This window comes from Pseudophryne corroboree (assembly GCF_028390025.1).
Source record: "Pseudophryne corroboree isolate aPseCor3 chromosome 3 unlocalized genomic scaffold, aPseCor3.hap2 SUPER_3_unloc_19, whole genome shotgun sequence".
Classification (NCBI taxonomy): domain Eukaryota; kingdom Metazoa; phylum Chordata; class Amphibia; order Anura; family Myobatrachidae; genus Pseudophryne; species Pseudophryne corroboree.
Genome location: NW_026967507.1, coordinates 1,884,886 through 1,900,842, shown reverse-complemented (window position 1 = coordinate 1,900,842; position 15,957 = coordinate 1,884,886). Strand labels below are relative to the sequence as shown.

General features: G+C 49.4%; 1 protein-coding gene across 1 annotated transcript in view; it reads right to left on the bottom strand.

Moving 5' to 3' along the window:
- Window positions 1–15,723, bottom strand: part of LOC134983584 (oocyte zinc finger protein XlCOF6-like) — an 84,602-nt gene extending 68,879 nt beyond the window's left edge. The window contains exon 1 of the mRNA XM_063949248.1: window positions 15,677–15,723. Within this exon, the coding sequence (XP_063805318.1) occupies window positions 15,677–15,709 (33 nt within the window). The 5' untranslated portion in view covers window positions 15,710–15,723. The remainder of the gene's footprint in view (window positions 1–15,676) is intronic.
- Between the last annotated feature and the right edge of the window lie 234 nt (window positions 15,724–15,957).

Genomic DNA, 15,957 nt, shown 5'->3' with positions numbered 1-15,957 from the left:
GTCACCTCTCCAGTCATCACCCAGACACGTCCCCTGGTGTTACTGTATAATGCCCCATTCCCAGCAGTCACCTCTCCAGTCATCACCCAGACACGTTCCCTGGTGTTACTGTATAATGTCCCATTCCCAGCAGTCACCTCTCCAGTCATCACCCAGACACATCCCCTGGTGTTACTGTATAATGTCCCATTCCCAGCAGTCACCTCTCCAGTCATCACCCAGACACGTCCCCTGGTGTTACTGTATAATGCCCCATTCCCAGCAGTCACCTCTCCAGTCATCACCCAGACACGTTCCCTGGTGTTACTGTATAATGTCCCATTCCCAGCAGTCACCTCTCCAGTCATCACCCAGACACGTCCCCTGGTGTTACTGTATAATGTCCCATTCCCAGCAGTCACCTCTCCAGTCATCACCCAGACACGTCCCCTGGTGTTACTGTATAATGCCCCATTCCCAGCAGTCACCTCTCCAGTCATCACCCAGACACGTCCCCTGGTGTTACTGTATAATGCCCCATTCCCAGCAGTCACCTCTCCAGTCATCACCCAGACACGTTCCCTGGTGTTACTGTATAATGTCCCATTCCCAGCAGTCACCTCTCCAGTCATCACCCAGACACGTCCCCTGGTGTTACTGTATAATGCCCCATTCCCAGCAGTCACCTCTCCAGTCATCACCCAGACACGTTCCCTGGTGTTACTGTATAATGTCCCATTCCCAGCAGTCACCTCTCCAGTCATCACCCAGACACATCCCCTGGTGTTACTGTATAATGTCCCATTCCCAGCAGTCACCTCTCCAGTCATCACCCAGACACATCCCCTGGTGTTACTGTATAATGTCCCATTCCCAGCAGTCACCTCTCCAGTCATCACCCAGACACGTCCCCTGGTGTTACTGTATAATGCCCCATTCCCAACAGTCACCTCTCTAGTCATCACCCAGATACATCCCCTGGTGTTACTGTATAATGCCCCATTCCCAGCAGTCACCTCTCCAGTCATCACCCAGATACATCCCCCGGTGTTACTGTATAATGTCCCATTCCCAACAGTCACCTCTCTAGTCATCACCCAGACACGTCCCCTGGTGTTACTGTATAATGTCCCATTCCCAACAGTCACCTCTCCAGTCATCACCCAGACACATCCCCCGGTGTTACTGTATAATGCCCCATTCCCATCAGTCACCTCTCCAGTCATCACCCAGACACATCCCCCGGTGTTACTGTATAATGCCCCATTCCCAGCAGTCACCTCTCTAGTCATCACCCAGACACGTCCCCTGGTGTTACTGTATAATGTCCCATTCCCAGCAGTCACCTCTCCAGTCATCACCCAGACACATCTCCTGGTGTTACTGTATAATGTCCCATTCCCAGCAGTCACCTCTCCAGTCATCACCCAGACACATCTCCTGGTGTTACTGTATAATGCCCCATTCCCAGCAGTCACCTCTCCAGTCATCACCCAGACACATCTCCTGGTGTTACTGTATAATGCCCCATTCCCAGCAGTCACCTCTCCAGTCATCACCCAGACACATCCCCTGGTGTTACTGTATAATGCCCCATTCCCAGCAGTCACCTCTCTAGTCATCACCCAGACACGTCCCCTGGTGTTACTGTATAATGTCCCATTCCCAGCAGTCACCTCTCCAGTCATCACCCAGACACATCTCCTGGTGTTACTGTATAATGCCCCATTCCCAGCAGTCACCTCTCTAGTCATCACCCAGACACATCCCCTGGTGTTACTGTATAATGTCCCATTCCCAGCAGTCACCTCTCCAGTCATCACCCAGACACATCCCTGGTGTTACTGTATAATGCCCCATTCCCAGCAGTCACCTCTCCAGTCATCACCCAGACACATCCCCCAGTGTTACTGTATAATGTCCCATTCCCAGCAGTCACCTCTCCAGTCATCACCCAGACACGTCCCCCAGTGTTACTGTATAATGTCCCATTCCCAGCAGTCACCTCTCCAGTCATCACCCAGACACGTTCCCTGGTGTTACTGTATAATGTCCCATTCCCAGCAGTCACCTCTCCAGTCATCACCCAGACACGTCCCCCAGTGTTACTGTATAATGCCCCATTCCCAGCAGTCACCTCTCCAGTCATCACCCAGACACGTTCCCTGGTGTTACTGTATAATGCCCCATTCCCAGCAGTCACCTCTCCAGTCATCACCCAGACACGTCCCATGGTGTTACTGTATAATGCCCCATTCCCAGCAGTCACCTCTCCAGTCATCACCCAGACACGTTCCCTGGTGTTACTGTATAATGCCCCATTCCCAGCAGTCACCTCTCCAGTCATCACCCAGACACATTCCCTGGTGTTACTGTATAATGTCCCATTCCCAGCAGTCACCTCTCCAGTCATCACCCAGACACATCCCCTGGTGTTACTGTATAATGTCCTATTCCCAGCAGTCACTAATGTCCCATTCCCAGCAGTCACCTCTCCAGTCATCACCCAGACACGTCCCCTGGTGTTACTGTATAATGTCCCATTCCCAGCAGTCACCTCTCCAGTCATCACCCAGACACGTCCCCTGGTGTTACTGTATAATGCCCCATTCCCAGCAGTCACCTCTCCAGTCATCACCCAGACACGTCCCCTGGTGTTACTGTATAATGCCCCATTCCCAGCAGTCACCTCTCCAGTCATCACCCAGACACGTTCCCTGGTGTTACTGTATAATGTCCCATTCCCAGCAGTCACCTCTCCAGTCATCACCCAGACACGTCCCCTGGTGTTACTGTATAATGCCCCATTCCCAGCAGTCACCTCTCCAGTCATCACCCAGACACGTTCCCTGGTGTTACTGTATAATGTCCCATTCCCAGCAGTCACCTCTCCAGTCATCACCCAGACACATCCCCTGGTGTTACTGTATAATGTCCCATTCCCAGCAGTCACCTCTCCAGTCATCACCCAGACACGTCCCCTGGTGTTACTGTATAATGCCCCATTCCCAGCAGTCACCTCTCCAGTCATCACCCAGACACGTTCCCTGGTGTTACTGTATAATGTCCCATTCCCAGCAGTCACCTCTCCAGTCATCACCCAGACACGTTCCCTGGTGTTACTGTATAATGTCCCATTCCCAGCAGTCACCTCTCCAGTCATCACCCAGACACGTTCCCTGGTGTTACTGTATAATGTCCCATTCCCAGCAGTCACCTCTCCAGTCATCACCCAGACACGTCCCCTGGTGTTACTGTATAATGCCCCATTCCCAGCAGTCACCTCTCCAGTCATCACCCAGACACGTTCCCTGGTGTTACTGTATAATGTCCCATTCCCAGCAGTCACCTCTCCAGTCATCACCCAGACACATCCCCTGGTGTTACTGTATAATGTCCTATTCCCAGCAGTCACCTCTCCAGTCATCACCCAGACACATCCGCTGGTGTTACTGTATAATGTCCCATTCCCAGCAGTCACCTCTCCAGTCATCACCCAGACACGTTCCCTGGTGTTACTGTATAATGTCCCATTCCCAGCAGTCACCTCTCCAGTCATCACCCAGACACGTCCCCTGGTGTTACTGTATAATGTCCCATTCCCAGCAGTCACCTCTCCAGTCATCACCCAGACACGTCCCCTGGTGTTACTGTATAATGCCCCATTCCCAGCAGTCACCTCTCCAGTCATCACCCAGACACGTTCCCTGGTGTTACTGTATAATGTCCCATTCCCAGCAGTCACCTCTCCAGTCATCACCCAGACACGTTCCCTGGTGTTACTGTATAATGTCCCATTCCCAGCAGTCACCTCTCCAGTCATCACCCAGACACGTTCCCTGGTGTTACTGTATAATGTCCCATTCCCAGCAGTCACCTCTCCAGTCATCACCCAGACACGTCCCCTGGTGTTACTGTATAATGCCCCATTCCCAGCAGTCACCTCTCCAGTCATCACCCAGACACGTTCCCTGGTGTTACTGTATAATGTCCCATTCCCAGCAGTCACCTCTCCAGTCATCACCCAGACACATCCCCTGGTGTTACTGTATAATGTCCTATTCCCAGCAGTCACCTCTCCAGTCATCACCCAGACACATCCGCTGGTGTTACTGTATAATGTCCCATTCCCAGCAGTCACCTCTCCAGTCATCACCCAGACACGTCCCCTGGTGTTACTGTATAATGTCCCATTCCCAGCAGTCACCTCTCCAGTCATCACCCAGACACGTCCCCTGGTGTTACTGTATAATGTCCCATTCCCAGCAGTCACCTCTTCAGTCATCACCCAGACACGTCCCCTGGTGTTACTGTATAATGTCCCATTCCCAGCATTCACCTCTCCAGTCATCACCCAGACACATCCCCTGGTGTTACTGTATAATGTCCTATTCCCAGCAGTCACCTCTCCAGTCATCACCCAGACACATCCGCTGGTGTTACTGTATAATGTCCCATTCCCAGCAGTCACATCTCCAGTCACCCAGACACGTCCCCCGGTGTTACTGTATAATGCCCCATTCCCGGCAGTCACCTCTCCAATCACCCAGACACGTCCCCCGGTGTTACTGTATAATGTCCCATTCCCAGCAGTCACCTCTCCAATCACCCAGACACGTCCCCCGGTGTTACTGTATAATGTCCCATTCCCAGCAGTCACCTCTCCTGTCATCACCCAGACACATCCCCTGGTGTTACTGTATAATGTCCCATTCCCAGCAGTCACCTCTCCAGTCATCACCCAGACACGTCCCCTGGTGTTACTGTATAATGCCCCATTCCCAACAGTCACCTCTCCAGTCATCACCCAGACACATCCCCCGGTGTTACTGTTTAATGCCCCATTCCCAGCAGTCACCTCTCCAGTCATCACCCAGACACGTCCCCTGGTGTTACTGTATAATGCCCCATTCCCAGCAGTCACCTCTCCAGTCATCACCCAGACACGTTCCCTGGTGTTACTGTATAATGTCCCATTCCCAGCAGTCACCTCTCCAGTCATCACCCAGACACGTCCCCTGGTGTTACTGTATAATGCCCCATTCCCAGCAGTCACCTCTCCAGTCATCACCCAGACACGTTCCCTGGTGTTACTGTATAATGTCCCATTCCCAGCAGTCACCTCTCCAGTCATCACCCAGACACCTCCCCTGGTGTTACTGTATAATGTCCCATTCCCAGCAGTCACCTCTCCAGTCATCACCCAGACACGTCCCCTGGTGTTACTGTATAATGCCCCATTCCCAGCAGTCACCTCTCCAGTCATCACCCAGACACGTTCCCTGGTGTTACTGTATAATGTCCCATTCCCAGCAGTCACCTCTCCAGTCATCACCCAGACACATCCCCTGGTGTTACTGTATAATGTCCCATTCCCAGCAGTCACCTCTCCAGTCATCACCCAGACACGTCCCCTGGTGTTACTGTATAATGCCCCATTCCCAGCAGTCACCTCTCCAGTCATCACCCAGACACGTTCCCTGGTGTTACTGTATAATGTCCCATTCCCAGCAGTCACCTCTCCAGTCATCACCCAGACACGTTCCCTGGTGTTACTGTATAATGTCCCATTCCCAGCAGTCACCTCTCCAGTCATCACCCAGACACGTTCCCTGGTGTTACTGTATAATGTCCCATTCCCAGCAGTCACCTCTCCAGTCATCACCCAGACACATCCCCTGGGGTTACTGTATAATGCCCCATTCCCAACAGTCATCACCCAGACACGTACCCCGGTGTTACTGTATAATGCCCCATTCCCAGCAGTCACCTCTCCAGTCATCACCCAGACACGTCCCCTGGTGTTACTGTATAATGCCCCATTCCCAGCAGTCACCTCTCCAGTCATCACCCAGACACATCCCCTGGTGTTACTGTATAATGTCCCATTCCCAGCAGTCACCTCTCCAGTCATCACCCAGACACGTCCCCTGGTGTTACTGTATAATGTCCCATTCCCAGCAGTCACCTCTCCAGTCATCACCCAGACACATCCCTGGTGTTACTGTATAATGCCCCATTCCCAGCAGTCACCTCTCCAGTCATCACCCAGACACATCCCCTGGTGTTACTGTGTAATGTCCCATTCCCAGCAGTCACCTCTCCAGTCATCACCCAGACACATCCCCCAGTGTTACTGTATAATGTCCCATTCCCAGCAGTCACCTCTCCAGTCATCACCCAGACACGTCCCCTGGTGTTACTGTATAATGCCCCATTCCCAGCAGTCACCTCTCCAGTCATCACCCAGACACGTTCCCTGGTGTTACTGTATAATGTCCCATTCCCAGCAGTCACCTCTCCAGTCATCACCCAGACACATCCCCTGGTGTTACTGTATAATGCCCCATTCCCAGCAGTCACCTCTCCAGTCATCACCCAGACACATCCCCTGGTGTTACTGTATAATGCCCCATTCCCAGCAGTCACCTCTCCAGTCATCACCCAGACACGTTCCCTGGTGTTACTGTATAATGTCCCATTCCCAGCAGTCACCTCTCCAGTCATCACCCAGACACATCCCCTGGTGTTACTGTATAATGTCCTATTCCCAGCAGTCACCTCTCCAGTCATCACCCAGACACGTCCCCTGGTGTTACTGTATAATGCCCCATTCCCAGCAGTCACCTCTCCAGTCATCACCCAGACACATCCCCTGGTGTTACTGTATAATGTCCCATTCCCAGCAGTCACCTCTCCAGTCATCACCCAGACACGTTCCCTGGTGTTACTGTATAATGTCCCATTCCCAGCAGTCACCTCTCCAGTCATCACCCAGACACGTTCCCTGGTGTTACTGTATAATGTCCCATTCCCAGCAGTCACCTCTCCAGTCATCACCCAGACACGTCCCCTGGTGTTACTGTATAATGCCCCATTCCCAGCAGTCACCTCTCCAGTCATCACCCAGACACGTTCCCTGGTGTTACTGTATAATGTCCCATTCCCAGCAGTCACCTCTCCAGTCATCACCCAGACACATCCCCTGGTGTTACTGTATAATGTCCTATTCCCAGCAGTCACCTCTCCAGTCATCACCCAGACACATCCGCTGGTGTTACTGTATAATGTCCCTTTCCCAGCAGTCACCTCTCCAGTCATCACCCAGACACGTCCCCTGGTGTTACTGTATAATGTCCCATTCCCAGCAGTCACCTCTCCAGTCATCACTCAGACACATCCCCTGGTGTTACTGTATAATGTCCCATTCCCAGCAGTCACCTCTCCAGTCATCACCCAGACACGTCCCCTGGTGTTACTGTATAATGTCCCATTCCCAGCATTCACCTCTCCAGTCATCACCCAGACACATCCCCTGGTGTTACTGTATAATGTCCTATTCCCAGCAGTCACCTCTCCAGTCATCACCCAGACACATCCCCTGGTGTTACTGTATAATGTCCCATTCCCAGCAGTCACATCTCCAGTCACCCAGACACGTCCCCCGGTGTTACTGTATAATGCCCCATTCCCGGCAGTCACCTCTCCAATCACCCAGACACGTCCCCCGGTGTTACTGTATAATGTCCCATTCCCAGCAGTCACCTCTCCAATCACCCAGACACGTCCCCCGGTGTTACTGTATAATGCCCCATTCCCGGCAGTCACCTCTCCAGTCATCACCCAGACACGTCCCCTGGTGTTACTGTATAATGTCCCATTCCCAGCAGTCACCTCTCCAGTCATCACCCAGACACATCCCCTGGTGTTACTGTATAATGTCCCATTCCCAGCAGTCACCTCTCCAGTCATCACCCAGACACGTCCCCTGGTGTTACTGTATAATGCCCCATTCCCAACAGTCACCTCTCCAGTCATCACCCAGACACGTCCCCCGGTGTTACTGTATAATGCCCCATTCCCAGCAGTCACCTCTCCAGTCATCACCCAGACACGTCCCCTGGTGTTACTGTATAATGCCCCATTCCCAGCAGTCACCTCTCCAGTCATCACCCAGACACGTCCCCTGGTGTTACTGTATAATGCCCCATTCCCAGCAGTCACCTCTCCAGTCATCACCCAGACACGTCCCCTGGTGTTACTGTATAATGCCCCATTCCCAGCAGTCACCTCTCCAGTCATCACCCAGACACGTTCCCTGGTGTTACTGTATAATGTCCCATTCCCAGCAGTCACCTCTCCAGTCATCACCCAGACACGTCCCCTGGTGTTACTGTATAATGCCCCATTCCCAGCAGTCACCTCTCCAGTCATCACCCAGACACGTTCCCTGGTGTTACTGTATAATGTCCCATTCCCAGCAGTCACCTCTCCAGTCATCACCCAGACACATCCCCTGGTGTTACTGTATAATGTCCCATTCCCAGCAGTCACCTCTCCAGTCATCACCCAGACACGTCCCCTGGTGTTACTGTATAATGCCCCATTCCCAGCAGTCACCTCTCCAGTCATCACCCAGACACGTTCCCTGGTGTTACTGTATAATGTCCCATTCCCAGCAGTCACCTCTCCAGTCATCACCCAGACACGTCCCCTGGTGTTACTGTATAATGCCCCATTCCCAGCAGTCACCTCTCCAGTCATCACCCAGACACGTTCCCTGGTGTTACCGTATAATGTCCCATTCCCAGCAGTCACCTCTCCAGTCATCACCCAGACACATCCCCTGGTGTTACTGTATAATGTCCTATTCCCAGCAGTCACCTCTCCAGTCATCACCCAGACACATCCGCTGGTGTTACTGTATAATGTCCCATTCCCAGCAGTCACCTCTCCAGTCATCACCCAGACACGTCCCCTGGTGTTACTGTATAATGTCCCATTCCCAGCAGTCACCTCTCCAGTCATCACCCAGACACATCCCCTGGTGTTACTGTATAATGTCCCATTCCCAGCAGTCACCTCTCCAGTCATCACCCAGACACGTCCCCTGGTGTTACTGTATAATGTCCCATTCCCAGCATTCACCTCTCCAGTCATCACCCAGACACATCCCCTGGTGTTACTGTACAATGTCCTATTCCCAGCAGTCACCTCTCCAGTCATCACCCAGACACATCCGCTGGTGTTACTGTATAATGTCCCATTCCCAGCAGTCACATCTCCAGTCACCCAGACACGTCCCCCGGTGTTACTGTATAATGCCCCATTCCCGGCAGTCACCTCTCCAATCACCCAGACACGTCCCCCGGTGTTACTGTATAATGTCCCATTCCCAGCAGTCACCTCTCCAATCACCCAGACACGTACCCCGGTGTTACTGTATAATGCCCCATTCCCGGCAGTCACCTCTCCAGTCATCACCCAGACACGTCCCCTGGTGTTACTGTATAATGTCCCATTCCCAGCAGTCACCTCTCCAGTCATCACCCAGACACATCCCCTGGTGTTACTGTATAATGTCCCATTCCCAGCAGTCACCTCTCCAGTCATCACCCAGACACGTCCCCTGGTGTTACTGTATAATGCCCCATTCCCAACAGTCGCCTCTCCAGTCATCACCCAGACACATCCCCCGGTGTTACTGTATAATGCCCTATTCCCAGCAGTCACCTCTCCAGTCATCACCCAGACACGTACCCCGGTGTTACTGTATAATGTCCCATTCCCAGCAGTCACCTCTCCAGTCATCACCCAGACACGTCCCCTGGTGTTACTGTATAATGCCCCATTCCCAGCAGTCACCTCTCCAGTCATCACCCAGACACATCCCCTGGTGTTACTGTATAATGTCCCATTCCCAGCAGTCACCTCTCCAGTCATCACCCAGACACGTCCCCTGGTGTTACTGTATAATGCCCCATTCCCAGCAGTCACCTCTCCAGTCATCACCCAGACACATCCCCCGGTGTTACTGTATAATGTCCCATTCCCAGCAGTCACCTCTCCAGTCATCACCCAGACACATCCCCCGGTGTTACTGTATAATGCCCCATTCCCAGCAGTCACCTTTCCAGTCATCACCCAGACACATCCCCTGGTGTTACTGTATAATGCCCCATTCCCAACAGTCACCTCTCCAGTCATCACCCAGACACGTCCCCTTGTGTTACTGTATAATGCCCCATTCCCAGCAGTCACCTCTCCAGTCATCACCCAGACACATCCCCTGGGGTTACTGTATAATGCCCCATTCCCAGCAGTCACCTCTCCAGTCATCACCCAGACACGTCCCCTGGTGTTACTGTATAATGCCCCATTCCCAGCAGTCACCTCTCCAGTCATCACCCAGACACATCCCCTGGGGTTACTGTATAATGCCCCATTCCCAACAGTCACCTCTCCAGTCATCACCCAGACACGTCCCCTGGTGTTACTGTATAATGTCCCATTCCCAACAGTCACCTCTCTAGTCATCACCCAGACACGTCCCCTGGTGTTACTGTATAATGTCCCATTCCAAGCAGTCACCTCTCCAGTCATCACCCAGACACATACCCTGGTGTTACTGTATAATGTCCCATTCCCAGCAGTCACCTGCGGTTGACCGAAAGTGACCTCACCGCTGAGCAGAAAGTTCCCACCATTGGTTACAATGGAGCGCATAGGCGCTACATTGTAACACTGCCGTGTGCTGCCTGTCAGTCAGTACAGGAGCACACAGCCGATCAGGAGGGTGCCAAACGTGGCGCTCCCTGATTGGCTGAAGAAACCCACTTAGACAGAAGTCAGAGTGGGTTTCTGGCATTCGGGGAAAGGGGACCCATGCGCAAACATGGGTCCCCTTTCAGTGCGTGGCTCGGGTCTCCGTTTTTTTATTTTAATCAAGTACCTGGATTACAAATGGATGCTACGAGGAGCCTGGGACCCTGGATCTGGTGAGTATAATTTATTCCACAGGTACACCATGGATTCTACTGGAGAAGAGGACCGACCTCCGTGGGGCCATAGGTAAGTATGTATGTATGTTTGTGTGGATGTATGTAATAAATCTTTACTTTCAAGGTGTGTGTGTCTTGTCTTTTTTTGGGTATTTTTTTAGTAATAGTACTACAGGTACCAGCGGGCCCGTTTTTCCGCCGCATGCTGGTACTTGTGGTTCTCCAAGTACCAGCATGCGGGGGAGGCTTGCTGGGACTTGTAGTACTGCTACTAAAAACAATCTTTACATTTTCAACAAAGGCTATCAGCCCCCCATCCGCAGCCCATTGGATGGGGGGGACAGCCTCGGGCTTCACCCCTGGCCCTTGGGTGGCTGGGGGGATGGGACCCCTTGATTGAAGGGGTCCCCACTCCCCCAGGGTACCCCGGCCAGGGGTGACTAGTTGGATATTTGATGCCACGGCCGCAGGGCACTATATAAAAGTGACCCCCGGCTGTGGCATTATCTGTCCAGCTAGTGGAGCCCGGTGCTGGTTTTAAAAATACGGGGGACCCATACTCTTTTTGTCCCCCGTATTTTTGGAACCAGGACCAGGCGCAGAGCCCGATGCTGGTTGCTTAAATATGGGGGAACCCCTGTCAATTTTTTCCCCATATTTCTGCAACCAGGATCGGCTCAAAGATCCCGAGGCTGGTTATGCTTAGGAGGGGGGACCCCACGCATTTTGTTTTTGGAAAATAACCACTTTCCCACCCCTTCCCACTGATATACATGCACGGATCTCATGGATCCGTGCATGCCTATCCAATCACGGTAAAAAAAAGCAGGTCTGGTTTTTTTTAGCACTTTTTTACGAGTTGTAATTTTTCACAGCAGTGTTTTATTTTTTTTTGCTTTGCACTTCTTAGTAAATGACCGAGATTCATACTTAAACAGCCGCGTTTTGACCGATGGTGTATTCATTCATAATTTTTTTCTTGGACTTCCAAAAAAATACGAATGGCCTCATCACTGCCGTGATTTGAGTTTAGTAAATTACCGAGATAACACTTTGAAGAAAAAACGGCATCTCGGTCAAAATCGGGATCTTAGTAAATATACCCCCTTGTGCGTGAATTTAGTGAGTTTGACTTCCTGACGAATTTCAAAATAAATTTTTCTAAATCAGTGGCCGAAAATGTGTCGGCTCCTTCTCAATCCCTGGGGAATCTTAAATTTTCCTTTTATTTGGCACCCCAATAGCTTCAAGTATCTGGGAGTTACATTGCATACCGATCCTACACGCCTTTTTGACGAAAACTTCAAACCCCTACTTACTACCCTCCATTCAGAATTTAGGGACTGGGGTACCCGAAGGCTCTCTTGGTTAGGTGGACTTAGTGTAATCATGATGAATGTACTCCTCAGAGTCCTTTATATTCTCCAGACACTACCGATCCACATCCCCGAGTATTGGTTTAGAGACTTGCATAACGCGGTCCGAGACTTCGTATGGGGGGGAGCAAGAGACCACGATTCCAACATGCTATACTTTTTCGACATAAATATATGGGTGGCCTTCAGCTGCCCCACTTCTCTTTATACTATGACGCTATTTTTCTTAATAGGATAATGGAATGGTCCCGCACAACTGACATCAAACAATGGGTGCTTATAGAAAGTGCCGCCGTCGTACCACCAATATGTCACTATTCTTGGCTTTTGAGACTTCACGCTGTTTTCCATCCCACTGTTAGCCCTACATTAACCAGATGGAGCAGACTACGAACCCTTTCCTGTGTGTCTTCGAAACTTTCTCCCTTGACTCCTTTATTTTGTAATCCAGGTTTCCCCCCTGGAATCACCGGTCGGGGATTTGAGGCATGGTCGCAAAATGGGATTTCACGTGTCGGCCAGCTGGTGGAGAATGGGGAAACACTTACTTTCCCTTCTCTACAACTGAAATGGAGCCTTTCGTCGTCCGAAATTTGGAGGTACCTTCAATTAAAATACTTTGTAGTGGGGAACAAGATACGTCCTGACATAGCTAGACCGGTGACTATATTTGAGAGTATGTGTCTTGACTCCTCCTGCCCTGCACATTTTCTATCCAAATGCTATAAAATCCTGATTGAGCATAAGTTCCCGGCCCTCCCTAAATACACTTGTGCTTGGGGTAGGGATTTGCGGGTTGAGCTGTTGGAAAAGGAATGGACTCGTTGTTTTCAGGCCACCTTTGGCAGCTCAAGTAGTTACTCTGTACTCGAGACGCACTTCAAAGTTCTGACGCGTTGGTATAGATGGCCCCTGACACTTGCCAAAACGTTCCCTGGTGTCCCGGACTTGTGTTGGCGCTGTAACTCTGAGACTGGCTCCCCGCTACACATCTGGTGGGATTGTCAATCGATCCGCCCCTTTTGGGATAATGTGATTTCTATCTCTAGATTTATTGTGGGACTTGAGGTTTCCTCTGATCTTGCTTTTTGGTTCCTAAATCTAGTCACCGGTCCTTTGATAACATATGAAAGATCCCTCTTGAAATTTCTCAACAGCACCGCCAAAGCGGTGATCCCTGTTCCCTGGCGTAACATTGCCCCTCCCTCAGTTAAAGAGTGGTTTAATAGGATAGACATGTACATGTCAATGGAGGCATTACGAGTGACTCCTGAAAGCCAACAGAGATTCACAGCTACCTGGTACCCCTGGTTAGACATCAAATCCTCGCCGACATACCTATTGCATATGTCATGAGTGCATATCTCACATACTGGATTATTCTCAGGCAATTTACCAACCTCCCAATGTTCGGGAAGCATCCCCTCATTACCAGTTTTACTGGTTATCTGACCTTCCGCACAACAACCCCCCACCCCTCTTTTATCTCCCTCTTGTTCTTCTCTGCCCTCTTCTCTTTTACTTCCAAAAATTTCGTTTTTTCTACTGGTTTCTCTCTCTGATTTACACAATTTGTATTGGATTTTTGTATGTCCAAGCAGGATCTGTAATGTGTTTCAACAGGTTGCTTGTTTCATGGTGGCCATTGTCTTGAAGAATGAAAACTATCTTGTAGTTAGGTATCTTCCTACTTGACATTTACCGCAGCTTTTTGAATATATAATGTTCTCCTCTTGTACCTGCTTATATGTTTATATGTCTCTATTGTTTTTCTCTGTAAAAAACTTAATAAACTTTTATTGGGGAAAAAAAGGACACCACAGGCCACTCCCCCAGTATAATAATAATAACAGGACACCACAGGCTGCTCCCCCTGTATAATAATAATGACAGGACACCACAGGCTGCTCACCCTGTATAATAATAATAGTAACAGGACACCACAGACTACTCCCCCTGTATAATAACAATAACAATAATAATAATAATAATAAAAACAGGACACCACAGGCTGCTCCCTCTGTATAATAATAATGACAGGACACCACAGGCTGCTCACCCTGTATAATAATAATAACAACAGGACACCACAGACTACTCCCCCTGTATAATAACAATAACAATAATAATAAAAACAGGACACTACAGGCTGATCCTCCTGTATTATAACAACAACAACAACAACAACAACAACAACAGGACACCACAGGCTGCTCCGCCTGTATTATAATAATAATAACAACAACAACAACTACTACAGGACACCACAGCCTGATCCTCCTGTTTAATAATAATAATAATAATAATAATAGGACCACAGGCTGCTCCCCCTACGTAATAATAATAACAACAACAACAACAACAGGACACCACAGGCTGCTCCCCCTGTATAATAATAATAATAATAATAATAATAACAACAGAACAATACAGGCCGCTCTCCCTGTATAATAATAATAATAATAATAATAACAACAACAGGACTATACAGGCCACTCCCCCTGTATAATAATAACAGGACACCACAGGCCACTCCCCCTGTATAATAATAACAGGACACCACATGCCGCTTCTCCGGTATAATAATAATAACAGGACACCACAGACTGCTCTCCCTGTATAATAATAATAATAACAACAACAACAACAACAGACACCACAGGCTGCTCCCCCTGTATAATAATAATAATAATAATAATAATAATAATAGGACACCACAGACTGCTCTACCTGTATAATAATAATAATTATAATAATAATAATAACAACAACAGGACACCACAGGCTGCTCCTCCTGTATAATAATAATAATAGGACACCACAGGCTGCTCAACCTGTATAATAATAATAATAATAGGACACCACAGGCTGCTCCCCCGTATAATAATAATAATTATAGGACACCACAGGCTGCTCCCCCTGTATAATAATAATAATAATAATAATAACAACAACAACAGGACACCACAGGCTGCTCCTCCTGTATAATGATTATGATAATAATAATAATAATAATAACAACAGGACACCAGACTGCTCCTCCTGTATTCTAATAATAATAATAATAATAATAATAATAATACACTACAGACTGCTCCTCCTGTATAATAATAGAAACAGGACACCACAGGTTGCTTCCCCTGTATAATAATAACAATAATAATAATAATAATAATAATAATAATAACAACAACATGACACTAAAGGCTGCTCCCCCTGTATAATAATAACAATAATAATAATAATAATAATAATAATGATAACAACAGGACACCACAGGCTGCTCCCCCTGAATTATAATTACAGGCCATCAGAGGATGCTCCCCCTGCATAATAATAATGATAACAACAGGACACCACAGGCTGCTCCCCCTGAATAATAATAACAGGACACCACAGGCTGCTCCCCCTGAATAATAATAACAGGACACCACAGGCTGCTCCCCCTGAATAATAATAACAGGACATCACAGGCTGCTCCCCCTGCATAATAATAATAATAACAGGACACCACTGGCTGCCACTGTACAACATCATTACCGTCTCTTCTGTGTCCTCACCACTCTTCCCCATTCACCCGGATACTAAAACAAAACTTCCGGTCTTTGAAACGCACCACTGGAATGTAAAGTGCAACGCACAGAGCGGAAGTCGGGTGGAACGCACAGAGCGGAAGTCGGGTGGAACGCACAGAGCGGAAAACAGGTGGAACGCACAGAGCGGAAGTCGGGTGGACCGCACAGAGCGGAAAACAGGTGGACCGCACAGAGCGGAAAACAGGTGGACCGCACAGAGCGGAAAACAGGTGGACCGCACAGAGC